At 50.2% G+C, this 27853-nt stretch overlaps 1 protein-coding gene across 1 annotated transcript in view; it reads right to left on the bottom strand.

Annotated features, from left to right (window-relative positions):
- The window catches only part of LOC120879289 (triple functional domain protein), a 151105-nt gene that overhangs the window by 5683 nt on the left and 117569 nt on the right, over window positions 1–27853 (bottom strand). Inside the window, exons 27-43 of the mRNA XM_040262248.1 lie at window positions 26370–26436; window positions 24952–25055; window positions 23158–23227; window positions 20552–20641; window positions 18995–19087; window positions 18230–18280; window positions 17937–18014; window positions 16808–16999; window positions 14796–14973; window positions 11536–12335; window positions 7374–7621; window positions 5317–5455; window positions 4317–4344; window positions 3950–4112; window positions 3547–3668; window positions 2196–2274; window positions 205–405 (exon numbers count right to left, since the gene is read on the bottom strand). Coding sequence (XP_040118182.1) covers window positions 205–405; window positions 2196–2274; window positions 3547–3668; window positions 3950–4112; window positions 4317–4344; window positions 5317–5455; window positions 7374–7621; window positions 11536–12335; window positions 14796–14973; window positions 16808–16999; window positions 17937–18014; window positions 18230–18280; window positions 18995–19087; window positions 20552–20641; window positions 23158–23227; window positions 24952–25055; window positions 26370–26436 — 2703 coding nt within the window. The remainder of the gene's footprint in view (window positions 1–204; window positions 406–2195; window positions 2275–3546; window positions 3669–3949; window positions 4113–4316; window positions 4345–5316; window positions 5456–7373; window positions 7622–11535; window positions 12336–14795; window positions 14974–16807; window positions 17000–17936; window positions 18015–18229; window positions 18281–18994; window positions 19088–20551; window positions 20642–23157; window positions 23228–24951; window positions 25056–26369; window positions 26437–27853) is intronic.

Raw genomic sequence — 27853 nt, 5'->3', positions numbered from 1 at the left:
GGGGGCTTGGGGTCCAGGGGGAAGGGGGCTGGGGTCCAAGGGCAAGGAAGAGGGGGGCTGGGGGTCAGGAGGGGGCCTGGGGTCCAGGGGGAGGGGGGCTGGGGTCCAGGGGGAGGGGGGGCCTAGGGGCCAGGGGGAGGGGGCCTGGGGGTCAGGAGGGCAGGGCTGGGGGCCAGGGGGAGGGGGGACAGAGCGTGTACGCACATCTCCAGGACCAGCACGTAGCTGGTGGGGGTTTCGAAGGTGTCCAGGAGGCCCACCAGCAGCGGGTGCTGGAGGTTCTGCAGGATCCCAAGCTCGTGGGTGACCTGGTCACGCTTCATCAGCTTCTTGTTCACAAACTTAGTGGCCACGGCTCGTTTGGTGCCTTTCTGATCACATTTCTTCACGACGGAGAATCTGCCCCTGGAAAGCAGGTGGGAAGATCACTCTCAGAGTGCTTCGAGTGGGTCACGGAGGAAAGACCCCGTTAACCCAGGCGGACTGGACGCGCACGGCCTCCCTAGCTGCAGCCCTGCTCTCCCCTCCAGCAGAGGGGCTGCGGCCATACGACGGCCCAAAGGGAGCTGCCCGCGTCTGCGACTCTGAGTCTCCCCATCCTGGGGACAGACACCTCCTGAGAAGGCGGCCATGTGACTTCTCCACTCTCTGACCTCTGTCAGCAGGGACCTCCTGACGGCCCAGGCAGCTTCCACCTCTGCTCTCGCGGAGACCCTTCCTCAGCGTGTGAAGAAGCGTGGAGAGGCCTCCTCAGCGGCTCCTGTCACCCACGCCCCCACTCAGGACAGCTGTGTCCCCGGCCATCACCAGGGCTGTCCTTCCGCTGCGGGATGTGCGTGTGGGGCTGCTGCACCCAACGAGCCACCCCGGAGAAGCCTCAGCTGCACCCTGGCGGGATCCAGGTTAACAAGACCCTGGGCCCTCGAGTCTGAGCCTGGTGCCCTCGTGGGATGAGATTCGGGGCAGGGAATGTGAGGGACAGATGTAAATGTGTGGCTGGGGGCAGAGTGGGGAGGGGCTCAGCCCAATGTGCCGGTCAGTCCTCTGTCGCCACACGAGGCGGTGGGCATGCTACTTGGGGCTCCTCCTCCCATGGACCGTGCCATGCCATGCTAAGTCGCTTCAGTCATGTCCAACCCATGGACTGTAGCCCGCCAGGCTCCTCTGTCCATGGGATTCTCCAGGCAAGAATACTGAAGCAGGTTGCTATTTCTTCCTCCAGGGGATCTTCCTGACCCAGGGATCGAACCCACATCTCTTATGTCTCCTGCATTGGCAGGCGGGTTCTGTACCACCAGTGCCATCTGGGAAGCCCCCTCCAGGGACAGCCCCCTCCAGGACCCCCTTCCATGAGGAAGCCCGGGGTGGACGTCTATGTGCAGAGAGGCCAGACACATGGGTGGCTGGGTGGCCAAGCCCAGGAGGGACCAAGAGAGTAACTGCCTTGTCAGGGGCACATGGCACGAAGTGATATGCTGCTGCTCCGGACAGCAGGGCTGAGCCTCGTGTGGCGAGAGGACTGATGGGCGTGATGGACGACTGACCGGCACAGCGGGCTGATCCACACAGGCGGGCGCGCGGATCCCTTCAGCTGGCCACTCCAGGATACACCCAGGAAAGGCCCCTGGGGTGTACCCCCGGCTGCTGGGAGGCTTCCCGGGAAGCTTTTAAATAGGGACATACTGGGCAGTCATGCTTCCGACCCCTCTCCTGCCACATGACGTCCTGCCAGCCTAAGCCCTGGCTGCCATCTGCAGAGAAACACCCCTCTGGGTCGAAGCCCCCTCTTGGTTCATGCTATAAATCTCCAGGTACCGCTGAGACCTGAAGGGCAGCTTCAACCTCCCTCAGTGGGATTCCATGAACTACGTCCCATCAGAAAGGGTGTGAGCGACTCTCCCCTGGATTCCCCCGAGGACAGGGTGTAGCCAGTGCCACCCTGGACGCAGAGCCAGAGCGACTCTGTCATCCCTGGAGGGCTCATGGTACAAAGCCTTAACTCTTGCTGGGTGCCTGCACTGGACCTGTCCTCTTACTTTCTCAGTGTTTAATATTGAAAGGTAGTTAACAGTTACATTCCAGATGCAAAATGCCTAACTTCCAACTGCTGGCAGAACGTGCCAACTCTCTCTGTGCTCCTGCGGAGCTGTCTCTTGCACCGCTGGCTTGGGAGGGACCCCAGTGTGCTGCCGTACCTGCCGAGCTCAGCCACCTCGCTGTAGAAGCAGTCAAAGTTGTCCTTCCAGGTCACCACGATGCCATCACTCCCTGGACCTGCAAGAGAGGAGCATCTCCCTGAGCCTGGTGAGCGGGACGCCCCTTGGGTGGAGACTGGAGCCCTGAATTCAATGCGGCGGCCGGAGGGGCTGCTAAGGGTCTCAACTGAGGCTCGAGGGTACGGAGACGGGTCAGAAGAATAAGGTCCACGCTGCGTGTGTGCTGGGACTTGGTTTGAGACAAAGACGGCTTTAAGTGACGGAAATAAACACACACTTGCTTTTCCTTTATCTTTCCACTCGCGTTTCTGTAAGCCTATTGCAACAAATAGTCTTCTGTCTCTCCAAACTCCCTTGCACTAGTGACTTATTAAAAAAAAAAAATCACCTGTATAACCTCTATGACACCTTTTAAAAATCAGAACACTGCTTATTCTCAAGGTTTTTTCCTTCCTTTCTTATGCTGTGACCCCAAAACAGGAACCCCTCCTTTCTCTGACTTTAGGTTAAAATATATGGGGGTTAAGATACAGGAGATAACAGTTCTAAGACAATTTTACATACTATCTACACATAAAGCACTCCTGGACTCAATTCACCTTGGAGCTCTTCTATTTATTCTTAGTTTTTTAAAAACTTATTTAATTCTTTAATTTTCACTCCTGGAAGCAGCTGCCTATAGCTGGTGTGGCTGGAGGACCCAAGAGAAACCTCAGCCACCCTGCATCGCACGGTGGCCTCCTGTGAAATGGCAGCTGGGAATCGGGCGGTATGTGGTCACTCACTAAGCATCTACATACATCAAGTGCAACAAAAATTCTAAAAAACCTAAGATACAGGTTCTGCCTCCAGCAATGCAGAGTTGAGCAGAGGAGCGAGATCAGGCCTTTCTGGGAGTGCGTTAGTCCCATCAGGGTCGCCTTGCGCTCAGGGCTGGGAGGACATACCCTCCGGCAGGGCTGTAGGGTCTAGGATGCACAGAGCCTGCACGGGGCTCACCCACACTCCCCTCTTTACTTTCTTTTCATTCTGCATGAGACCAACTCAGAATAGGTCCTCTTAGTGTCAAAGCATCAACTGAACATTCAGGGGAGATGTTGGAGATGAGAGTGTGTTTTGAGTTTTAAGAGCACAGAATGCCTTCCTCCCACCTGGAGGCTGGCCTCAGAGGCTCACGAGCTCAGTGGCCTTGGACAGAAGCCTGTACTGAGCGCCGCCTCTGCCCGCAGTCACCCTCCCAGAGGCTGGCCAGCTCCTTGCAGCCCCCGGGTGACTTGTCATGCCTCTCAGGACACATCGGCTGTGTGAGGGGGCTCGGGGTGCAGCTCACCTAGAACCCTCAGGCTGGCCGAAGACGAGGCTGACCCCATGTCGTTCACCGCGATGCACGTGTAGATGCCGTCGTCCTCGGTGGTCACACCCACGATCTTCAGAGCGGCCTCTCCCAAGTCACTGCAGCAGGGGAGGGCCCAGGGCGTTCACAAAGGCTTGCCCCCATCCCCACGCCAGCCCCCCAACCTCTCTCCTGCGGTGTCACAGGAAACAAGGAGCTTCAGTGCTGACGGGCAATTTCAAGTGGGATTCCAACCCTAGCTGCCCACCCAGGGACAACACGTCCCCTCAGGGGAGGTGTCCCAGGGCTGAGGTGACCCAGGGAATTGACCGTGGGGGTCCCGGTGGAATGAGGTCACGTGCACTGCCAGAGACATGGACCCCCAGGGGGCCTCCCTCACCTGTAGGAGATGCTGTAGTGACCGTCGTTGTTCAAGGTGTTGTGTTCAGGGCCCTTCCAGGTGATGGAGGCCTTGGGGCGGCCGCAAACCCGACATCGAAGAACAACGGTCTCGCCTGCCTCACACGTGACCTCACTCAAGGGAATGACGAATTCTGGGGGAACTGTGTGAGAAAGGAGTCAGTGAGGCCAGACGCCTGGCCCCTGCCTGGCGCCCACCAACCTCCCCCAACACACCTCTGGGCCTGAGATGTTGCCCAGGCCCAGAGCTCCACAGAAAACCTGGGTCCACAAGATAAACTCGAGTGTCCCCAAATGCTCCCTAGACCTATGCTCTGTAACACCAGAAGAAAAAGAACAGGACTCACCGTCATATATGTAGTTGGGATTGAGAAGCTGAAATGGAAAAATCACACGGTTATTAACCAGATACATGAGCTATTTTGAGATATGTTGCTTTCATTCAAGGGTTGCAGTTATTTTTGAAAGATAAGAGGAAACGCAATGTAGCTTGCCTGGGCATCAATCAAAATCGACCACACTCCCACTGCCTTTGAATGCACTAGGAAGCTTCGTGTCACCCAAATATAGTTTTTTCTTCCTACTCACAAAAACCAAAAACTCAGAGATGCCCCCTCTGCCCATCCTATGGACTGAGTTCTGTGGGTCCCTGGACCCCCTCCTTCTGCAGAACAGCCAGAGCTCAGAGCCGGGGCCTCAAATTCCCCTCAGGAGATGCTGCCTTGCTCTCCAGGCAAAACCCACACAGGTTTAAGGTGATCTGATTACAGGAGTCATGTGGGTTGGAGCACCCGCCGAGGGGATTCATTGCAGCCAGTGAACACTGGTCTGGGCCACAGCCGCCCTGTGCTCTGTCTGCTTTCGAAGATCCAGAATCTGTCTCCCTGGCGGCTCATGTGGTAAAGAATCTGCCTGCAATGCGGGAGACCAGGTTCCATCTCTGGGCTGGGGAGATTTCCCTGGAGGAGGAAGCAGCAACCCACTCCAGTACTTCTGCCTGGAGAATCCCACGGACAGAGGAGCCTGGAGGGCTACAGTCCGTGCGGTCGCAGAGTCAGACATGACTGAAGGACTCACACTTCCCTGGGAGCACAGCAGCATTCTTCCTGCACCAGGCATACGCCCACTGAGGTGCACGCCCACGCACCTGGCTCCTCAGAACACCTAAGTGTACTTGTGCCACGCCGTCCCCATGAGCCCCCTACAAAGCCCCTTGGGTCTGCTCACAGGGCAGAGGGAGGCGGGTCACTGCTGGGCAAGGCCGGGCCCCGGGTCTGTGCCTCCTCCTGGCCGGGGCCAGCCCGTCACTTCTTGAGGTGCACAGCCTCCTGGCGACGCCGTGCTCACCTTCACAGATACCTTGTTGCTCAGTCCTTCCCGAGACTTCCGGTAACCGTTCTCTAACTTGCCTTCCCGTTTGCCGTCTTTATCTTTTTTCTCAGATTTTTTCCTTAAGCGGAGTGCTGTGTGCCAAGATGTTGACTTCCTAGGGAGAGAACGACATGTTGTTAGTATTACGCCTTCCTGGCGTTCAGCAAATGACTCCTGGAAGCATCAGGGAAGCTGAGAAGTGTCTTATATGGATACAGGATGACTGAGATTCGTTTACAGCAGTGATCTCTGCTAAGGAAAACTTTTCTGCGATGCTCACTGATTAAGACTGACAGCTTCTTAAATCAAGTTTTAAAGATTAAACTATAAAGATGTCTGTGATGGCTAATTTTATGCATCAACTTGAATGGATCTAAATATTTGGTCAAACATTAATCTGGGTGTTTCTGGATGAGATTAAAACTGTAATGGGTCGAGTGAAGTCATCTGTCCTCTGTAGTGTGGTGGGCCTTGCAGCCACTCAGTTGAAGGCCTGAGTTGGAGGAAAAAAGCCCAGCCTCCCTGAGCAAGAAGGAATTCTCCAGCATTCTGCCTGCACCACTGGTTTTCTGCTGGCCCCAGTGCAGATCTGAACTTACCAGTATCCATAAGTCAATTTCCTTATGTTCATAATAACCACTCCCCAACCACACACCCCCCTACTGTAACTATTTCTCAGGAGAACCTGAAAACATGGCCTGGGAATATTCTTGAGAAAACCAACTATAAAATAGGATTCTTCAATGGCATACTAGAATAAAATATTTTCATGCATCAAGGAAAAACAGGGCAAGGGACTCTTGTGGGAGATGGGCTCTTTGTAGGCTGAACTCAAGCCTGGATGTCTCATGGGGTGTGGGCGCTGAGCCCAGAGGTTTGGGGGCAGTGCTGGAATGCTGGCCAGACTGGGCTGCAAACCCGGCCGGGGTACCGCCATGTTTGGAGGGCAAGGTGACCACCATCGATGCAAGTCTGGTCTTTGGAGGCTTACAAACCGCAGCTCTATACGGCTTCCACTCCCAGAAACTGCCTGGCTGGCTTCTCCTGTCATCAGAGAGACTTAGGGAAGGGCAGAGTTGGAGACCAGCACCTGAATTCAGGTTTCTTTACAGTAATGTTTGATGCGGCAAATTTGGTTCCAAGTTTCCTGACTGACGAAGAAGGCAATGGCACCCTACTCCAGTACTCTTGCCTGGAAAATCCCATGGACGGAGGAGACTGGTAGGCTGCAGTCCATGGGGTCACTAAGAGATGGACACGACTGAGCGACTTCACTTTCACTTCCTGACTGAAGTAATCAAGTACATCTAAGGCTTCCGTAACAGCATCCCGTGATCTTTAGTTGCAGCTACAGAACGAGGTTCTTCACTGATGCACCCCCAGCACGCCTGGTATATGTTAGGGGGCCATGGAAAGTCCTCACCCCCCAACCCAAGACCTCTGGGAACTAAATACCATCGTGCTCTTCCTAGCAGCTTAAAAAACCTGTGTGTGTGTGAATGCAGGTTATTAAAAGAAACATCAGAATAAGGAGACCAAACCAGTCCCTCCTAAAGGAAATCGACCCTGAATATTCATTGGAAGGACTGATGCTGAAGGTGAAGCGATACTCTGGCCACCTGATTCAAAGAGCCGACTCATTGGAAGGCCCTGATGCTGGGAAAGATTGAGGGCAGGAGGAGAAGGGGACGACAGAGGATGAGACAGTTGCATGGCATCATTGACTCAATGGACCTGAGTTTGAGCAAGCTCCGGGAGATGGTGATGGACAGGGAAGCCTGGCGTGCTGTGGTCCATGGGGTCGCAAAGAGTCGGACACGACTGAGTGACTGAACACCACCGTCGCCACCACCACCAACAGAGTTAAGTCTGAGAGGTGCAGGTCACCTGCCGTCACTATGTGATTCCACACAGCGCTTAGATCTGAACCTGCTCCGCCGAGCACAGCACATCTTTCCCTCAATGGGCATCACCCTTCCAGGGCCCCGAGGCCTCTTTTGCGCTCAGCACCGCCCTCGCCCCCCCCTACTCACTTGAGAGTCCCGTCAGGGTTCTCCATGATGACTGCGCTGGTGTGCCCCAGGACGAAGCCCGGAATCCAGCCCTCGGCTGCGGGGCACTGGTCAGTGGCGGCTCGGAACACCAGAAACATGTTCTGTTGATTGCTGGCCAGAATTTGAACGACCTCTCCTTGATAGACGTTTATCTCATCCTCCTTCACTGCCGTGTAGTCGTGTGTCACCAACATGGTGGCGATGTTGCTACTGCTGCTGCTTTCACTCTGCAGGGGGAGAGACGGACAGAAAGGCAGAGTGCAACTGAAAGGGGGTCTGAGGACGCCGAAGCGCTCGTCCGCGTGCTGACAATCAAGTAATGGACAATCAAGATGGCTCTAGAAGCAACGTAAGGATAATCTAAAAGGACAAGAAGACCACAGCGATGGCCAAACACTTTACTTTTGGAAGCTTGATTATTTCAGGTCCATCTTCCTTACACCGTTAGAGGGATGGCTCGTCCTCCTGTTAATGCCACGCTGGGTTCTGTCTATGGCACTGTGACCATCATGCTCATTTTAAAAAGCATTAAATTAAGAAGCTGCAAGGAGTAAGCTCTTCAGCTCACTGACAGAGCAGATCATGGCAAAGCCTCCAAAACTCGCAGATGAAATGTTCTTTGAGAACGCGTCCCAGAATTGTGCCAAGCTGCTCGCATCCTTAGTCATGTCCACCTTTTTCCTTCCTAAAAGAAGAACGTGGGATAACTGAAGAGTAAGCCAACCACTGCTCTGCTCTCACGGAGAGTTACTCTGCCTCCTTTATGCTTCCCGTGGTGGGTGGCGCGCCTATGAGCTCGCATGATTCCCGGGTCCTGAAGACATGCTGCTGTCCTGGGCATGTTCAGCATTGCAGAGCAGCAGTGAACACCACTGGCCCCATAGCTCACGTTTCAGGGACATCCCTGGCGTGGGAAAGTCTATCTTCCCCATATTTTGGCATCCCACTGGGACCCAAACACTTCGGGGCACTGCTGTGTCTTCAGTATCCATCATACTGACTGACGTGTAGCAGGCACCCAATAAAAGTTCAGCGACTCAGTCAATGAGGTGAGACTGCAAAGTTAAACAAAGATCATTTCTCAAGGCCATCTGCTCAGGCGCACAAGCTGAAGTGGTGTTCACTGCAGAGTAGAAGAAACACAAAAGATACTTGTCCCAAGCTGTCATTTACCAGGTGACCTTTCTTCCACGGGAGGAGGAAGAAGCTGAGACCTCTAGACCCTCGTCCAAGGCCTTGTATCAACAGCTGGGACGTGCAGACGGTGTCAGGAGCTGCACTAGTGTGTTCTCAGAGGCTCCCACCAAGGATGCTGTCTGGATGGTCACGGCTTCCTAGGACTCCGATGACGCTTCCCTCCGCTGGACTTTTGGATGTCGGGGGCAGCTGCTGGGTCGGTGCAGACACGACACTCAGAAACCTTGCCACATGCCTGTCAGCTCTGGGCTACTGAGGTGCTGTGAAGACACACTGGAGCAGACAGCTGCCACTGTCAAGGAGCTTGCGTGCTGGGAACTCCAGGGGCCAGGGCCCTGGGCTGCACACCGGGGTGGCCAGCTGCTCGGCGCCATCAGGGCTGAGGAGTCTGGTGCCCATTCCCGGCCCTCCGAGATGCCCATGCTGTCCACATCAGGCCTTGGCCTCTGAACACTCCTTTATGCAATTTTATCCCTTTAGTGTGACTTACATAGCAGCACCCCATAGTTTTGAAGCTACAAAGACACATTTGCTAGAAAACGTGAACAAAAACCAAATTCCGTGGCAGAGCCGTGTTTGGTCGTGCAGGTACCAGCCTCTGTCTCATAATTTGAGCATTCTACCACAATCATAATAGCTCTCAGTAGTTTCTGAAAACCTCCCACGCACCAGCCTAAGTATTAGGCATTTAAAAACCTATCTCAGCTAATGTTGTCAGACATGATCCTCACCTCCTGATGACTGGAGGTTAGAAATCTATGGGGGCCACCCAGTCACTGAGAGGAAGGCAGGGCTTGTCCTTTCATTGCTGCCTGGGGGTGGGGGTGGGTGCAGGGAGGTCGTGCATCCATGTCTAGGGGCTGGCACATCCCCTCCACTCTGGTTCTCCTCAGAACTTTCCAGAAGGTGCGCATTAAAGGAGGAGGAGGGACCTGGGCTGTGGGTTAGGCACAGCTGCTGGGCTATGACCACAGACAGGGTCACAGAAGCAGATGAGGAGGAAGGAGGCTGCTGCTGACCTGCCAGGGGGCTGGGACGGCTGGAATGGGTGGGAGCAGGCCGGGTGACAGCTCTTCTTAACTGGGATACTTAAGAGTCCTCAAGGAGACTTTCGAATGCCCGTTCTAAGCCTCTAGTGGTCTTCCCACGCCTTCAGGGCATTTCTGTAAGGTGCTTGGATTCGCTTAAAACACTGGCAATTTCCCTTTGCAGTTAACTGAGAACATTAGAAACAGCGAGAGGCAGAAATAAGAGACACCTTTTGCAACCTAAACCCTGCCAGCACGTGTGCTGGGCTGAGATCGAACATCCTGGGGGGAGCCGGGGGTGGGGGTGGGGCACTAACCGCTGGCGCTCGCAGACACACAGACCCCAGCCCAGGCTCCTGCACTGGGGCGGGGGAGGCCGTTCCTTCCGAAACACAGCCCCACTCAGGTGCTCAGGGGGAAGGCATTCAAATTAGGATGGGCTCAAGGGCTGCTCCCTGGCTGACTTGGAGGGGTCTCAGCTGCGAGGCTGTGCCTGCACCCTTAGCATTCATCTAAGTGCGCATCACTGGGCCTCTGCATCTTTGCCTCCAGCTGACGCTGGGTTCGGATGTCATACCAAGCATTTCAGAACTAACGGGATGGGGGGCCAGGCTACTATGCAGGGAACGTTCAGGTACCACAACCAGGACAGTGGTGATGGCCACAGCAGAGGATGCCTGCCCTGATCACTTCTTTTTGAGAGTGAAGCTGAAAGGCTCATAAACGTACCAAGAATCATCTCTCAATTTCTTCCTCAATTACACAGAAAGATTTGAGGTGAACAAAATACACAACGAAAAACAGGAGGAAAGAATAAGGCCAAGTTAACTCAAACAAGGCGTTAATCAAAGTCCAGAGGAAAGAGAGAAACATGCAAAAGCCAAATTGCCTTTTTTTTTGTTTTTGTTTTTGTTTTGGATAAAGAGAGACAACAGACCCTTTCGGGGGAAATGTATTTAAAAATTTATAAAAGGATCAAACATACACTCATGAGAACAGTTCTATTCCCTCACCGCATGCTTTTAGGGAGGTGTTACGGATTGGATTCATCAGCCCGTGTAGCAAACAGGGGAGGACAGTGAGGAAGCCACAGGATGCGAGGGGAAAGACCCACCACCGCAACCCTGGGGCTGAGAACGCGGACAGTGACCGGCGAGGCCCCGCAGCGCCCCCTGCTGGATAGAGCCTGGCGCCCCACTCCAGCCTGCCTGAGCCTCCGCTCCCAGCCGCCGGCCAGAGCCCGGCATCCAGAGGCCCTTAAAGCAGTCTCTCTTCAGTGAATCCGGTGCATGTTTTTGTTTTTGTTTTCAGGGGGGGGGGGGGGGGGGGGGGGATTTTTCCACTGGAGAGACTCCTTCCCTTCATTGTGCCAGCTGAGTTTGCTTTGAGCTGCTGTTGGAGATTTCTTGAGCTTTTTTTTTTTCCCCCAGCAGATGAGTCAAATACGCTGCAGATTAATTTAAGGCATAAAAGGGCACAACCAAGCGATGAGCAGAAAGCTTAAAGAGTGTATACAGGTTTCAGTTTACGCAGGAGGTAGACGGCAGGATACGGACCCCTCTTTAAACAAACAAAAAAGTGCGAGGAAAGCAGGGGCGGCGAGAGAAAGAGGAAATTCCAAAATACTCGGCTGGTCGGAAGATGTGAAAAGCTCAGAGATGCTGCATTCATTCGGAAGGTTAATAGTCTGCGTTCCCCGTTGTTAGCGGACACAAAGCAAGGAGCGAGTTAGTAGAGACCCGGGGTGCGCCGTCCGCCGGGAGTAGGTTAGCGGGCGTCCCCTGCCGAGTCCGGGGCGCGGGAGGCCGAGGAGGAGCTGGTAGAGCCCGGAGTTAGTACGAGGACAGCGGCGGCCAGGCGGGAGGTTTAGAAGAGCCGCGGGACAGAGGCGGGCGCAGGCGGCCGGGCGCTCTTACCCCGTTGCTCTGGGTGGACTGCACGGACTGCTCGCTGGCCGAGGAGCACGTGCTCATGCGGTCCGCATCCTTGCCGGGGGCCGCGTGGCGCCGCGCCTGCCGCTGCAGGGAGTCGCTGTCCCCCGGGAAGGTGAAGGAGCCGGGCCGGCTGGCAGGGGAGGCAGGCACGGAGCTCCAGAAGGAGCCCCCCTTCTGCAGGGGGCTGCTGGGGGGCAAGGGCTCCTTGCCGAACGAAGAGGGGGACGCGGCGGCGGCGGCCAGAGGCGAGTGCAGGGGTGAGGGGGCCCCGGGCCTGGCCTTGCTCAGCGGCAGGGGGCCCGGGCCGCTCCGCGGCGCCTCCTTGGCGGCTCCATCCTGCAGCAGCGCGCCCCCAGACGACTTCCGGGGGCTCTCCATCACCTTCATCTTGGGGATCAGCTCGGCATCTCGCTCGGGACCGTCGGGCTGGCTGCCGGGGGGCGCCCTGCCGGGCGGGCCGGCGCTGGCCTCCGGGGCGGGGCTGCGGCTGGGAGGAGGCGGTGGCGGGCCCGGGGTGCACGTACCTGACATCTTGTCTGCCTCTGCCTGGCTCGAGGCTGCAGAGGAGACCAGCACGGGGGAGTGGTGTCTGACGGGCTGGGGAATCCGGGAGGGTCTACTTCTGCTTGAGCTGCTGCTGCCGCCGCCACTGGGGCCGCCCCCACCGCCGCTGTGGTTGCTGCCGCTGCCGCCGCTGCTGGGGGCCCCGCTGCTGCCCCCGCCCCCGCCGCCGCCACCACCCCCGCTGTGGTTCCTCTGATATTCGATGGGTGATGTCAAGGCTGCAAGGCATGAGAGAGACTCCGTCAGGACACCGTCACAGGGGCGAAGGGGAGGAGGGGGCACGCTGACACAAAAGGGAGGGCTGGCTTAGTGTCCCAAGTCACCTGGGGGCGTCCACCATCGCCCAGTCACCGGGATCCGGGAACACACCCACCCATCCTCCAGGCAGCGGGCTGGCTCCACCCACCAGGGAAGGAAAAGGAGAAGATCTTGGATTTAACTGTGTTGTGTGCTTAGTCGCTCAGCTGCATCTCACTCTTGCCAGCTCAAGGACTGTAGCCCATCAGGCTCCTCTGTCCGTGGGATTCTCCAGGCAAGAGTATGTGAAGTATGAACGAGTTAAACTGGTTCTATCAAGGGCGGTCTGCAGGTCCCAGGGAGAAGGACAGGTGAACGGGGAGCAGGCTGGAGGAGAGGTTTCCTGCCCAGAACAGTGAGCACAGCCTAAACATTTCCGCTGAGGAGGGTGGGGAAAGGAGAAGAATCAGCCCCCGGCATCTCTGCAAACAGCCAGGGTCCCCAGGAGGCCCAGGGCTGCTGGGGAGACTCAACTGGGGCTCCACAGGTACCAGCTGGTTCCCACAGGCCGAGGCGGTGTTAGGGACCACCTTGGGGAAGGCGCTCCACAAACCCTGGGGGGTCATGAAGCTGTCCTGTCTCTGGGCTTAGTGAGTTAGCTATGTCAGTCTGTTGGAAGATGCAGGCAACGTGCTCAGTAAGATATATGGGAACACTAACACAAGTCCTTGAGTGGGGCATGGCAACCCACTCCAGCATTCTTGCCTGGAGAATTCCAAGGACAGAGGCTGACGGGCTACAATCCATTGGGTCGCAAGGAGTGGGACACACTGAGTGCCTAAGCACAGCACAGCAACACAAATCCTTGCAGAGCTAATGAAAACCTCTGTGATGCTGGACAGTCAGATGTAGCCCCTTCCTGCCTGGGAGATATTGGGCAGGTGTGGAGGAGTATTCTGGAGCCAAACCACCTGTGATGTGATAAAGCTGTGTGGGCTGCCGCCCTGCATGGGACTAAGGGGAGAAAGCGGTGGGCCAGCAGGGCTGATGCCCCCTGCTCTGGTCCTGACTTCCATCTGCCCTTGGGAGCAGCGTCCTCAGCATCTCTGGTCTGAGAGTCCACAGGTGAATGGCATGGCCCACCCTGCCTGTGATTCAGGAGGCAGCTCAGTTCATTTTAAAGAAGATGGTCTAAGTTTAGAGGTTTCCCAACAGTTACATGTTGCAGACTGGTGTTCAGTGAAGCACTCAGAAACAACACATTTAAAGAGATGGGCATTCACTCACAGCCATGGGAGCGGAACTATTCTTCCCGTGCACAGGAACCGACCCCCTAATCCCCCCAGCCCCAGCCATCCACTTGTAACTGCACACACAAGAAACGCTCCGGCAACAGTCTGGATGGGAGCCTGGAGTTAACGCTCGGCTGATTGCCCCTTGGCCAAAAGTGCCACACGACCTTGGCCTTTCTCGTGCAGTGCCTGTGTCCCCGGCTCCTGAATGTCACTCGAGGTGTGGGGGTGGTTTTATCTGACAGAGACATTACAACGTCTGGTTGGACTGGGGCGTAGACACAGAACATGGACGTGGAGACAAGGACAAAATCAAGACAGCAATGCGTATCTAGTTCTTGCTGAATTTTTGATGCTCTTCAGTAACTGCCAAATTAAAACCAGAGTCGAAGGCGGTGGCCCTAAGGAGAAGGGAGCAGATTCAGGTCAGGGATATAAAAAGTCTAACTGTCATATAAGGTCAGTGAGGTCTCTATCCTTGTGGAGAAGACCTTTCTCTGGGGTGTCGGCACCTCACTATTGTCCTGGGTCATACTGTATTATTATGGTATTGCTCCTCTATAATCAGTTGTGTCATAGAAGTGGGAAGGAAAAAAAGATGCCTTGTTTTTAATACAGAGGGCAGTCTAGATGTACCATATGGTGGAACATAAATTTTAAAGTTGCACACAAGAATGTCTCCAACATCTCCGGCCAATTCCGTCTGCTGCCTTAGTCATTCTCACGCATTCCTTTCCCAGGATGGGCTCTGGGGTGCACACGCCATGGGACAAAATGAACTGGACCGTGGTAAGGGGCTCACAGCCAAGGGCCAGATGGCTGCTCTGCGTCCCCACTCTGCCACCAACATCATATGGGACCTGGAGCAGATTACAAAGCCACTTTGGGCCTCAGCTTCCCCACCTATAAAATGGGAATAATATCGGGACTTGCTGCTTCGGGTCATTGGGAAGATGCATGAAGCACTGGTGGGTAGTGCTCGGTATCGTGTCTGGTCCACAGTAACTGCTCAGAGAGTCCGGTCACTACCATGGTTGTGTCACACGTATTGTCACACATACACAGTATGTCGCACATATTGTTGTATGTGACAGGAGAGAGGTGAGAAGTAAAAATGTGTACGTTGGAGAAAGTAACCACACACATTACCGTTTAAAAAATTGCGCTGGTTTTCTAAAATCTGGTTGATTTCGTGGATCCACGTCTGCCGGACACTTGGACTGGACGAGTGCAGGATGAAGGTCTCCACCACGTCACCCGTCCGCGATGTCAGAGCGAACTTACAGGGATCATTTTCCACATTTTCCTCCAGGCAAAGGCAGCTCACCTTAAAACAAAACAAAACAAAACACAAGCATTATTCACAATGGCCAAAAGGAAGAAGCAAACCAAGTTTCCATCAACAGATGGATGAATAATCAAACGTGGTCTGTATACACAGTACACTATTATACAGCCTTGAAAAAGGAAGGGCATTCTGTCACAGGCTACACCATAGAGAGCCTGGAGGCCGCTGAGCTACACGAAATGAGCCAGTGGGACATAGTCCAGCACTGTGATGATTCCCTTTGGATGAGGCACTTAGAGTATTGTTTAATGATGATGGAACTCTACTTTTATAAGATAGAGTCCTGGAGATGGATGGTGGTGACGGTTGCATGACAAGTGTGAACGCACTTAACACCAGAGGGCTGGACGCTGACAACAGTTAGGATGGTAAATTTTACATGTCGGCAAAGTCCCCTGGAGAAGGGACTGGCTCCCCACTCCAGTATTCTTGCCTGGAGAATTTCATAGACAGAAGGAGCCTGGTGGGCTATAGTCCATGGGGTGGCAAAGGGTTTGCCATGACTGAGCAGCCAACATTTTACTATGAAACAAAACAAACGGAAGCACAAAGTGCAAGTTCACAAAGTGGTCAAGTGCAAAGTAACGTTCGTCTTGGGGCAAAATTGAAACCACCACTCTTTGGCTGAGCTGCCATTTTTACTACCTCCAAAATTATTATCTCGGAGCTTTTTAATGATTCTTTTAACTCAGGTATATGGGGATCACCAGGAATTTAACGAGTAGCTTCAACAATTAATTAGAAATGTTAATCTGCTGGGATCTCTGGTCTCCTCCATCTCACTCTCGGTTTGTGCCTTTTACAGGACTCAGGGCCATTTGCAGTCTTTGTCTTTTTCTTCTCTCAGAGAGCAAGCCACCCCGGGGGCAAAGACTGCCTGCCTTGTCCAGCCCTACGGCCCCCTGCCTGGTTCTGAGGGCAGAGAAGATTCTTGCTGAATGGAGAAGAGAAAAAGGTGAGCTATCCTCTCCAAATCCATGCCTCTGAACTTGAATAATTCACATGGTCCTAGAGAAGGTGGAGCAAAAAAAAACTTAACAAAGGTGAGGTCTTCCCATGGTGGTAAAAATGAATCCTGCAGCCATACGCCCCCATCAGCCACTGGGGAGCTCAGACAGTAGAGGATGGAGTGATTAAAGGGTCTGCAATGTATTAGAAAATTCTCTAAATATTTAATAAGATCAGGATTTGTTGCTATTCAGTCTCTATGTCATGTCTGACTCTTTGTGACCCCATGGACTGCAGCACACCAGGCTTCCTTGTCCTTCACCATCTCCTGAAGTTCACTCAAACTCATGTCCATTGAGTCGGTGACGCCATCCAACCATCTCATCCTCTGCTGCCCCCGTCTCCTCCTGCCTTCAATCTTTTCTAGCATCAGGATCTTTTCCAATGAGTCAGCTCTTCACATCAAGGTGGCCAAAGTACTGGAGCTTCAGCTTCAGTCCTTCCAAAGAATAGTCAGGGTTGATTTCCTTTAGGATTGACTGGTTTGATCTCCTTGCAGTCCACAGGACTCTCAAGAGTCTTCTCTAACACCACAGTTCAAAAGCACCAATTCTTTGGCACTCAGCCTTCATGTTCCCAACTCTCACATCCATACATGACTACTGGAAAAACCATAGCTTGACTCTACGAACCTTAGTTGGCAAAACAATGTCTCTGCTTTTTTTAATATGCTGTTTAGGTTTGTTGCAGCCTTTGTTCCAAGGAGCAGGAATGATTGGGACATGTCATCTTTAAAAAGGACACATGTTTCCAGTGTACTGGGCATACACATTAGTGCTTGAGAAAACAGGCAAACATGAGCTACCTTGATACTGTTCTTGAACAGGAATCCTGGCATGGAGAAGCCCTTTTTTTTATCCAGCGGCTCGCTGAAAATGACGATCTGCTCGAAGAGGAACACCCGCCTCTCTTTGCAGCGAGGCAGCAGCCCCGTGTCCTGGTCTGTGACCAAGAATGTGTCCTGTAGGAGCAGCTTGCCCTGGGCCACGATCTTACCCTGGAACGTGGAGAAGGGTGCAGAGGAACAGAAGAAAACATTGCATTCAAAGTTAAGACACTGGAAATTTTGTTTTCTTTAGTTTTCCTCCCACAGAATGATGTATTTTCTTGTATTCATTTATGGAGCGTAGACATTTCTTTTAGTATAATGAGGTCTTAGAGCTGAACAGAAAAATCATCTAAATAAAATTCTTGCCAGCTCTTGTGTAAACCCCTGGCCTCAGTTACAGTCAGAGACTGGAAGTGGATGGAAGGGTGTAGCTCACAGTGGAAGAGTACTTCTCAAGGGGCGGTCCACGGCTGGGTGCCGCTAGTACCCTGGGTGGGACCTGCTCACAAACGCACAGGAGCCCTCCAAGAGCGCCCGTCTGTGTTTTTTTTTTTTTTTTCGAGAACTCCAGCACCAGCATGTTAAACTAAACCCACTCCTCTAGCAAAACAGTAGGCAAAAAAATAAAAACTCCTGTCTCCTTAATTCAACAATCAAACTGGACGGAAAAAAAAGGATTCTGGGCTCTGGACATCCTCAGGATGCTAGTAGGTAGAATGTAATCTGAGTGGTCTGGCAACTCACAGAGAAGTCTGTGACTAACAGGGAGCCCAGGGACCTGGAGTCAGCCTCCTGGGGCTGACAGATGACAGATGGATGGGCCCCTGTTCGTCGTGCCGAGGAAGGAGGCTAGCTCCTCCGCAGCAGAGGGCCCTGGAGATAGAGCAGAGGCCTGCCTGCTCCCACCTTGAGGCGCTGGGCTTTGAGCAGAGGAAGGTCCTCCCCAAAAGCAAATCAGATGCACCCAGAAAAGCTGAAACATTGTATCACTCAGGTTGAGGGACAGCGAGAGAAGACAGCAAACCAAGCAGAAAGGATTGGCTTTCTGCAGGTGGAGGTCAAGCATCCCAGACAGAGCAGCAAGTTTAAAGAGGAGCCACATTACGTCGAAGCCTTGTAGCCTCCCGACGTTCATCATGTCGTTGCAGCGCTTCGGGACGACGCACATGACCTCCACGGCTCTCTGCGGGATGGGCGGAGGCGGGGAGCAGAGCGAGCCTTCAGTTCCTGGGGCCAGGCTGGAGCACTAGCCCTCCAATCCCTCCCCTTGTTCAGTTCCTCCCCTGCCCACCCACAAGTGGACAGAGGGCACGCCCAGGGGGTTTGGGAGACCCCCCCGACCCCCCCCCCCACCAGGGACAAGCTATTTCAGAGATGCACGCAGTGGGGTGTCAGTACCTCTAGTTCTGATGTATCCAGGCTGGCTTTTTTTGAATACTTGAGGAAGTCCTGTAGGAGGAAAACAGACGGGAGGGCATGACAAGAGTGATGGTCGCACAGCAGTATCCTTTCTGATCAGCCACGATGCCAGCCACTAGGCCAGCCTCATTCTTCTCTCCCAGTCAAAGATAAGGTATCCCCAGGCGGACTTCAAGCCACAGGAGGGCAAAGTCAGACCCAACTGATCTAAGCAGGTCATGGTTTCTGTTTCACCCCAAGACAGGCGCTCATCTCTGTTCACCTCCAGGTTCTGAGTTTTATCTGTGAAGGAATCTCGCCACCTCCAACAGTCACTTTTACCATGGAAAATGGCTTGACTTTGTCTTCAGGGGTGCTGAGGAATTTGAATCACTCAAGGGCGGTTGCTGAGCCCACAGAGAGGAACTGGCAGGGACTAAACATTTAATCTGAAGCCCCAAGGAGACAGAAAACCTGTAAGGTGGGTAAAGTATTCAAGATCCGTGGTGGGGAGAAAAAGCTCAGTTTTACGGATGTTTTGCTTCAGAACCTGATGTAAATGAAAAATTGAGAGAACAGTATAAGGGCTTGCCTTAAGTTTTAAAAAACGTACTTGGAAATACTGGAAATCAGAAAGAAGAAGACTGCTTCATATATATATATTTTTTTTTTACAGAAAAGATGCTCATCACCTGCCCAGCCCTCTGGTCCCCTCACGAGCCTCGTCGTCCTGCCGAGTGGGCTCGGGCCCTGGCAGAGCCTCACCTTCAGCAGCAACTGGTACTTCGTGATCCTCTGCACTGGTTTGATTAGCAAGTCCGTGAGCTGCAGCCTGTGGCCCAGGCGCTGCTTTAGGTCCTGGGGTTTTGGAGGAGGAAGAAAAGGATCTCGAGTGTTGTCTTTTATTCAGTTATTTTTTTTGACATAACAATTTTATTGTCCATCTAGAAGGAAAACCTTTTCTGTTTTATGAAACCGAAAAACAATGCTTAATGATCTAGACATTTGAAGAGACTAGCAACCACAGAAGGTTTAATGTGATTCATAAGATGTGCTTATTGTTAATCATTTGAAATTTAAACTGAAGAATTATTGGGGCTTAAACAATTCCGCACCCCTTTAAGACATCACTTATATGTGGAATCTAAAATATGATACAAATGAACTTATTTACAAGACAGAAATAGACTAGTCAGAGAGGACAAATCCATGATTACCAAAGGGGCAAGGGGGTGAGGGAATGGATAAATTGGGAGCCTGGGACCAGTAGAGACACACCACTATATACAACATAAATAATAAGGCTGCTCTGTATAGCACAGGGAACCACACTCAATATCCAGCAATAAATCACAACGGAAAAGAATGTATGTACATATACAGGTATGTATATGTGTATAACTAAATCACCCCCACTGTATACCAGAAACCAATACAACACTTCAAATCACCTATACTGACTGCTGCCTTTTAAAAGGCAGTTTCCAATCCCTGTAACTCAGAAATGTTGACTGCATGGTAGTAGAGATAATGAAAAAAGAGGCCACACTGTACACGGCCCACCACTGTTGCGCCACTGCTCGTGTTTGAGCTTTCTGAGCTGTTTTTCAAAGCACTGTCTATGCTTGCCTAAAAAGGCCTTTTTTTCAATTGCTTTTATTGATACAAATATTTTATTTCTAGGCTAAAAGTTTAGATCGTGAATTATCCTGCATGTGAAAATGAGCCCTAGTTTGAAATTGATTTTAAAAACCTCTAATATTTTTTTTTTAAGGTTACTCATTTAAAAAAAAATAACTCTGTTTGCTTATTTTGGGCGTGCTGGGGTTTCGTTGCCACTCAGGCTTTTCTCTAGCTCTGGTGAGCGGGCACTACTCTCTGGTGGCAGCGCGTGGCCTTCCCATGCCATCAGTGCACAGATGTCTTGCTGCGGAGCACGGACCGAGGGCGCCTGGGCTCCAGAGCACAGACTCAACAGCTGTGGCTCCCGGGCTTAGCTGCTCCTCGGCATGTGGGATCTTCCCGGGCCAGGGACGGCACTGGTGTCTCCTGTGCTGGCAGGCAGATTCTCTACCACTGAGCCACCAGGGAAGCCCCAAGCCCCTGACTTTAGCCATGACCCCAGCGCTCTGAATGTTGAGGGATGTGATCACAGGTTGAATTTATACTCACTTCTCTGGTTTATAACGAAGAAATACAAGCTCAGGACTCTTATAACTGAGGCTAATTTCCTGACAATTGCTTAATCTCATGGGAAACGAATTTTTGGAAATCAACTGTAACCAATGATTCAGAACTGCTTTGTAACTCACTCAGTCTTACCTCAAAAAAGGTGTCAATGTATTCTGAGACAATGTGTTCAGACTTTGGTTTATTTTGACAATAAACTATGTACATGTGCAACCTTCTCTCCTAGGAAAGGAAGGCAAACAGATGGGTTAGAGCACAGGAAGCACGTGCATGGTGTCAGCGCGTTCGGAAAGGAACTTTTGAGAAAATCGCATGGTTAGGCTCTTGGGAGCACATCCCAGGTTCCTGATGCTGGCTCCAAAAACAGCCCTTCTTGATCTTTCCCTAAGATATATCAAACCCCACACTTTACCTGGGAAAACACCAAGGGCAGTGAAAGCATGCAGTTCTTAGTATTAAACCAAGAATCGCTTTCCCCCCTTCAAACCCTGCCAGTGACTCCGGGAAGCCTGGCCTTTTTTTCTTTTTTTAAACGAGGTTAGAAAAAGCTCATTAGTCTTAAATACTGAGCCATTATTTCCTGCACTGACCCTCAAAGTGTGCTGTACACACCGCTGGGGTCCTGAAGGCCTCCTGGGGACCCATCAGGTCAAACTATTTTCAAATAATACTAAGTTGTCAACTATCCTTTTCATGTGCTACCATCTGGAGTGATGTGCAAAACCAGTGGTGGGAGAAAGTGCTGGCATTTTAGCAAATATCCCTCAACACTACCCACGCCAGCTTCGGCTAAGACTGTCCTTGATGAACTGATAAAAATTCATTGTATTAAGACTCAACCACGGGCTATACACCTTTCTAACCTTCCTGTGATAAGACTGGGGTCCTGGTGACAGGTCTGCCTCGTGTGAGAGCAGGCTCGGCAGCACCCTCGTGTGGCTGAGCCATGAGCTGAACCAGCTCCTTGTTTTTACTTAAAAGCCTCAAGGACTATAATTACTTATGCGTGGGTATCTGCTAGACCCTTTCCTGAACATGGATAAAATAAGCCTGTTGTTTCAAGGCGAACAACCTGCGGTGTCTATTAATAATGAAAAATGAAGCTTTCAAGCAAAAAAATTAACATTTTGGAGAACGTGGATCTGCCATCTTGAACTTGACCATGAAAACCAAAGTGAAAGTCACTCAGTCTTTGCGACCCCAGGGACTATACAGTCCACGGAATTCTCCAGGCCACAATACTGCATTGGGTAGCCTTTTCCTTCTCCAGGGGATCTTCCCAACCCAGGGATCGAACCCAGGTCTCCCGCATTGCAGGCCGATTCTTTACCAGCTAAGCTACCAGAACTTGACAATATTTAAAATATTTTTGTGAAGAGATGGGTGGTGATTATGAACAAATCCGATTTTTTCTTTTTTTGGCGGTGAGGACACTGTTTATTGAAATAGTTCACCATCTGGAAGATCTGTCTCAATCAGTGGGTCAGGGTTTTCCAAAAGACCAATACAGCATGTCAGGAGCTGGTGCAAGAGGGAAAGTGTCTTTAACAGCAAAATGGCTTTATGGCTTTCAGGGCAACAGAAGTGAGGTCACCAGTGGGTTTTCAGATTCCATGTTGCAACTAACCTTTAAGAAATTCTCACTTGAGTTTTGGTGCAGTATCTAAGAAAACTATAAATTATCTGAAAAGGCTATTAAAATACTCATTCCTTTCTAACCAAATATCTGTGTGAGGATAGATTTTTTTTTTCCCCCATAAATTTTAACTAAAAAACATATCACAGTAGGTTCAATACAGAAACAAGATATAAACATGCATCTACCTTCTATTAAGCCAGACATTAAGGAGATGTGCAAAAATACAAAAGCCCTGGTCACTTTGAAAATATAGTAATTTTTTCTAAAAACCAAACCAAACAAAAAAACCCCCTTTATTCTTAACGTGCTTATTGAATTAGTTTGTCTTACTGCCACAGCATGCAGCATGTGCTGCTGCTGCTGCTGCTAAGTCGCGTCAGTCGTGTCCGACTCTGTGCGACCCCATAGATGGCAGCCCACCAGGCTCCTCTGTCCCTGGGATTCTCCAGGCAAGAACACTGGAGTGGGTTGCCATTTCCTTCTCCAATGCATGAAAGTGAATAGTGAAAGTGAAGTCGCTCAGTCGTGTCTGACTCTTAGCGACCCCATGGACTGTAGCCTACCAGGCTGGGATTTCCCAGGCAAGAGTACTGGAGTGGGGTGCCACTGCCTTCTCCGATGCAGCATGTGGGATCTCAGTTAACCAACTAGGGATGGAACCCACATCCCCTGCAGTGGAAGCATGGAGTCTTCACCGCTGGACTGCCAGCAGATTCCAACGTGTGTACTTTAGATGTACAAATATTTGGTTACTACATTAAACCTGCTGCACATCTAGGTACATCACTATCTGCACCAGCGCTTCTTTGCTCAGAGACGTTTCCAAATGTTCCTGGTCTGGCTCTGGTCCCCTGCGGACCATCTTGGCCTGTTTGTGAGCTCAACAGCCAACTCGGGCCAGGTGACTGGGAAAGCAGAGGATTCGCATGTAGAAGAGCAGTCGGGGATTTGAATTCCAACCAGCTGACACTGTTTGGTTTGATTTTATTCTCAATAGAAGCATTTCTGTAAACTGCCAGTGAGTTCTCCTTTCATCTGACAAGCCAATGACTAAATATGACAATACAGAAGAGAATATAAATAATGCTTCTGTACTTACATGTTTAACAAAAAGGGATCCTAGTTTTTCCGGATCTTCAAGGCACTTCTCCAACTCTCCTAAAAAAAAGCTGCAACGAAATGAGAAATATTAGAACCATCTCCGACTTGGCCTTCTAATTTTAGACTGAGGTTTAAAATTTCAAAATAGTCTGTTTTGACATTAGCAATCTGGAAGTGTAAAGTATATGTTTAGCCAATACAACGCACACTAAACATTATGTTAGGACACAAACCAGAAAGAGATACAATTTAAAACAGTTTAAAAAGGTTAAGTCAGAGCAAGACACCTCTTGACTGGCAACCTTCCCTTCCTCTGGATAATCCACATTTCTGTTTCATTTTTTAAAATGACTCAAATAATAAAATCTCATCTGAATATGCGGTAAGAAAAAATGCTTCAAAGCAGGTGGTCATTTTTCTTTATCTTGGTCTGCATACCTGTGTATTTCATATTCTTTCCATGGTCATTTTTAAGAGGCTCAAATCTGAATGTAATCTGTGATACTTTTGAAGTTTTCTTTAAAAAATAAAGTTTTCTCAAATATTATCAAAATCAACTTCTAGGTTGCAAATATTAGGTCCCATTAAGATAAAATTGCACCCAGGTGGTGCAGTGATGAAGAATCTGCCTGCCAATGCAGGAGACACAAGAGATGAAGGTTCAATAGCTGGGTCAGGAAGATCCCCTGGACAAGAAAGTGGCAACCCACTCCATTACTCTTGCCTGGGAAATTCCATGGACAGAGGAGCCTGCTGGGCTACAGTCTATGGGGACACAAAAGAGTCGGACATGACTGGGCACACAGCATACACACAAGATCAAAAGTAGGTATAACCATAGAAACAAAACAAAACGGACGACTGCTCTTCACTTTGTCTGGACTAGAGTTGTTGGTGAGATGTATGCCCACCTTAGCTATCACTTCCATATGTTGATATTTGTATCTTGGATTTTACTGACCTGCAAGCCAGCACACCAATGAATGCCATGTTGAACTGTCTTGCACTTGAGGATGCAATATCCTCTAGTTCTGCACATACCACGCAGACACCGTATCTCCAGGGGCAATTTCTCTGTCTGGTCATCCCAGCAGCTTGGTGCTGTTTCCCCTTTTCTGTCATAGCTTAAGAACCAGCCTTGGGACCAGAGGATTAGATAATGGCACCAAATATCCCTTTAAAAAGTTAGTTTCACTACAGATCAGGACAGGTGTGGCAAGGTATGGAATCAAATTTGAATTTCACGGGCAGTCATGCCTACTTTCCCCATGAATGCTGACTTGAAAAATAACTCATAGTAATTTGTATTTATTACAGAGGTGGCTGCAATTTTAACTATAAACACTCATCAAGGCTTTCTCTATGTAGGTGTTGTTCGAAGTGCTTTATGTGTGTGTATTAACTCAGTCACTCCATAAAAACCCCACGAGGAGGGTAACACAGTGACCCAAATGAAGGATGGAGGCAGACAGCTCAGGGTCAGGACTAGACTATGAACCCAGATGGTCAGACTCTGTACGCAGGCCTCCAGCCCCACCTTCCCCCCACGCCCTGGGCTCCTGGATGGACTGCGCATGAAGGTAAGGGACTTCCTCGTGCCACGAAACGCAACCAGAAAGCTCCTCAGCAAAGCAGTATTTCCTCTGTACCAGCTGCCTGCACAAGGCTATACAGGCAGTGAAATGAAATGAATCAGCAAATGTCTTCTCCCACCCGCCCGACAAGACTGTGATGCAGTTCGGCGGGTGATGACACCCTGCCCACGGTCGAGCATGGTGTGTACTGTACGTACTCTCTGTGCCAGTCGTAAATCTGATGGATGTTGCCAAACACAATCTTGTCTTTGCCTTTCATGTCGTCAGGAACACCATCTTCTTTCATAAGTGCCATGTAGCCCTAAAAGTAAATATTTAAAGATAAGATTATTTCATTGAACATGTCTGAATTAAGTAGCGGTTTACTGAGAGTCACAGAGGACAAAACAGACATAGGTACTGTCTTCTAAACCAATTGTTTATTTAAGAACAAAAACCTTTTGAGAAATATGTCCTTAACTGGCCTGTGAAAATATAGTCACATTCACTGCCATGACTTTCTCTCCCTGAACTGTTTAGCACTCAAAGATCAACTCTTCTGAGGAACTGGAAAGTTTAAATAAATGTAAATGATTTCATAAAAAAAAATCATCTTGCCAGCTTGTAAATATTAAATATTTGGCATGAAGCATATTTCCTCTCTTCTCAGTACTGATCTGATAGAAACAGATTTTCTTTTCTTTTTGGATTATCTACATAATTTGTTAAATAAGGATTTAATAATATACTTTCCACAAATTGATTTCTAACACCAGCTGGTAACTATGTTGCTAAAATGTGGTTTAAAATTTCTATATAACTCGGATGGGATTCAACGTATACAAGAAGCTCTGAAGTTACTGTTGGTAACGATGACAGATATGTCATACATGTTTAATCTTTTATGTTATGCAATTAACTGTAGTAGCTATTACTTTTCATGGAATGTCCACCCAAAAAGTACTGCCTTGTACATATCTGCAAAGCTGAAAGAATAAATGATAAAGTTTTATGTTACAAAAACAGCTTTTTGATGAGTTGAGTTTACTAACATGATGATGCTCTGAAGCTAATGTAGGGACAAGGCCAGAGATGACCCTTGATTTTGGATGAAAGGCAGTGGCTTTGCTATGGTTACAATTCAGAGTAACTTCTGGTCAGTGAAACTGGTGACATATTCATTCTGTGAAAACTACAAGCAAATGGCGTGGGGTGGCAGCTACTGACCAAGCTCCAAACCCAGGGGCGATTCAGGACGTAACTGAATCCAGAGCTGGTCACAGTGACTTTTCAACCAAAGATGTCCTCATTTCTGTGGTGATGCCCACACTTATAAAATAATCAAAGGCCAGATTTCCATACCAGAAATTCATTTTTTGGAGATAACATTTACAAACTTAAACTATATTAAAAAAGGAGACTCTGTCAAGATGCACTGTTCAAAAGAGAAGTCTTTAAAAGTTATTAAGATATTTGGCTAAATTTTATTTTTCAGAAATATTTTGTTGGTTGTTTTACTGTGTTTTTGTTTTCAAGGCTTTTGAGAAGCTACCAGCATTCGACTGTCCAAACGAACACCCTTCTGACAAGCCTCAGAGCTGGCTGATACAGGCTATCTATCTCTGAAAGCACATACCTCCACCACACAGCCAAGGTCCCGCACGTAGTCACGCTCTGTCTCCACCAATTCTTGTAAAACGTAGCTGAAAAAAGGGAGGGAAAAAAGTGTTTACAATCCGCAATCTAAGGAATTTTCCGATGAAACTCTTTCACACTTTTTCTTTCATCAGGTCAGATTCCGCAGGGGCTGTGAAGTAACCTAACAAACTTGTGCTTTGGGTCCCCGACCACTTACAGGTTCACACGGGTGACCCACAGGAACTGCAGAGGGCACAGAGGACCTCACATTTGGGGTGCACTCCTGTCACCAGACTCTGACCGTGTGGACGATGACTAAGAGAAGCTAAGACATAACTCTGCTATAAAGCCAAGACATTAAAGGAAGCCGGTCTTCTGCTTCTTTGTGTTTTAACGCTTGAATCATTTTAAGCTTTCCTGGATATACAAAAGAAATTTAACTCAGATGTTTAAAGCCTCGAGTCTGAACACATCATTCAGAAATGTTCCTTTCAGTAAGGATCAGTAATCGTTTAAAGCCACTTAGATAACAGAAGACAATCACTTGATTAGTTATGGCAAACCACCTCAATTGACCTGTAAAAGTTAACTGGCTGATTGGTTTGTTTGTTCATTCAACCAGCACCTCCTATGCACCTGAAGTCACTCTAGATGCTGGGATACAGGATCAATCAAACCAAGTCTCTGTGTTCATGCAGCTGGGGAATTTCTTCCTCTTCTCCAAATATAGTTTTAAACCTTTTGTAATATCTTTCAGGACTTTTTAACTGAAACTGAAAAACTCTACCATGAAGGTATGTTTCACGTTCCTGGGACTGCATTTAATTCTATGTTGCCTTCTTTCTTCTTTACTACTGTGTGTGTAACGGGGCTGCCCAAGTGGCGCAGTCAACGAATCCGCCTGCCAATGCAGGAGACACAAGAGAAGCGGGTTCAATCCCTGGGTCAGGAAGATCCCCTGGAGGAGGAAACGGCAATCCACTTCAGTATTCTTGCCTGGGACATCCCATGGACAGAGAAGCCCAGCGGGCTACCGTCTGTGAGGCCGTAGAGAGTGGGACACGACTGAGCAACAGAGCGCACGTGCATGTACACAGTGGAAGGTACAGCAGTTTCTCACCAGAAGCGACAGAAGAGATTCCCGTACCACTCTTGTTTCCAAATAAAGTACAATCAGAAATAAAAGAATGAAAACTGCAGCTATGCCTCACTGCACCCTCTTGGGGTTCTGAACACTTTGCAAACACATGTACATGTGGCCCACATGGTAAAGAACCCGCCTGACAAAAGCAGAAGACTCCCAAGAGGCTCAGGTTTGATCCCTGGGCTGGGGACATCCCCTGGAGGAGGGCACGACAACCCACGCCAGAATTCTTGCCTGGAGAATCCCATGGACAGAGGAGCCTGGTGGGCTACCGTCCATGGGGTCACAAAGAGTCCGACACGACTGAAGCAACTTAGCAAGGCACGCTCATGTAACTG

The sequence above is a fragment of the Oryx dammah genome, unplaced genomic scaffold (assembly GCF_014754425.2).
Source record: "Oryx dammah isolate SB20612 unplaced genomic scaffold, SCBI_Odam_1.1 HiC_scaffold_20, whole genome shotgun sequence".
Classification (NCBI taxonomy): Eukaryota; Metazoa; Chordata; class Mammalia; order Artiodactyla; family Bovidae; genus Oryx; species Oryx dammah.
This window is presented reverse-complemented; position numbering and strand designations above follow the sequence as displayed.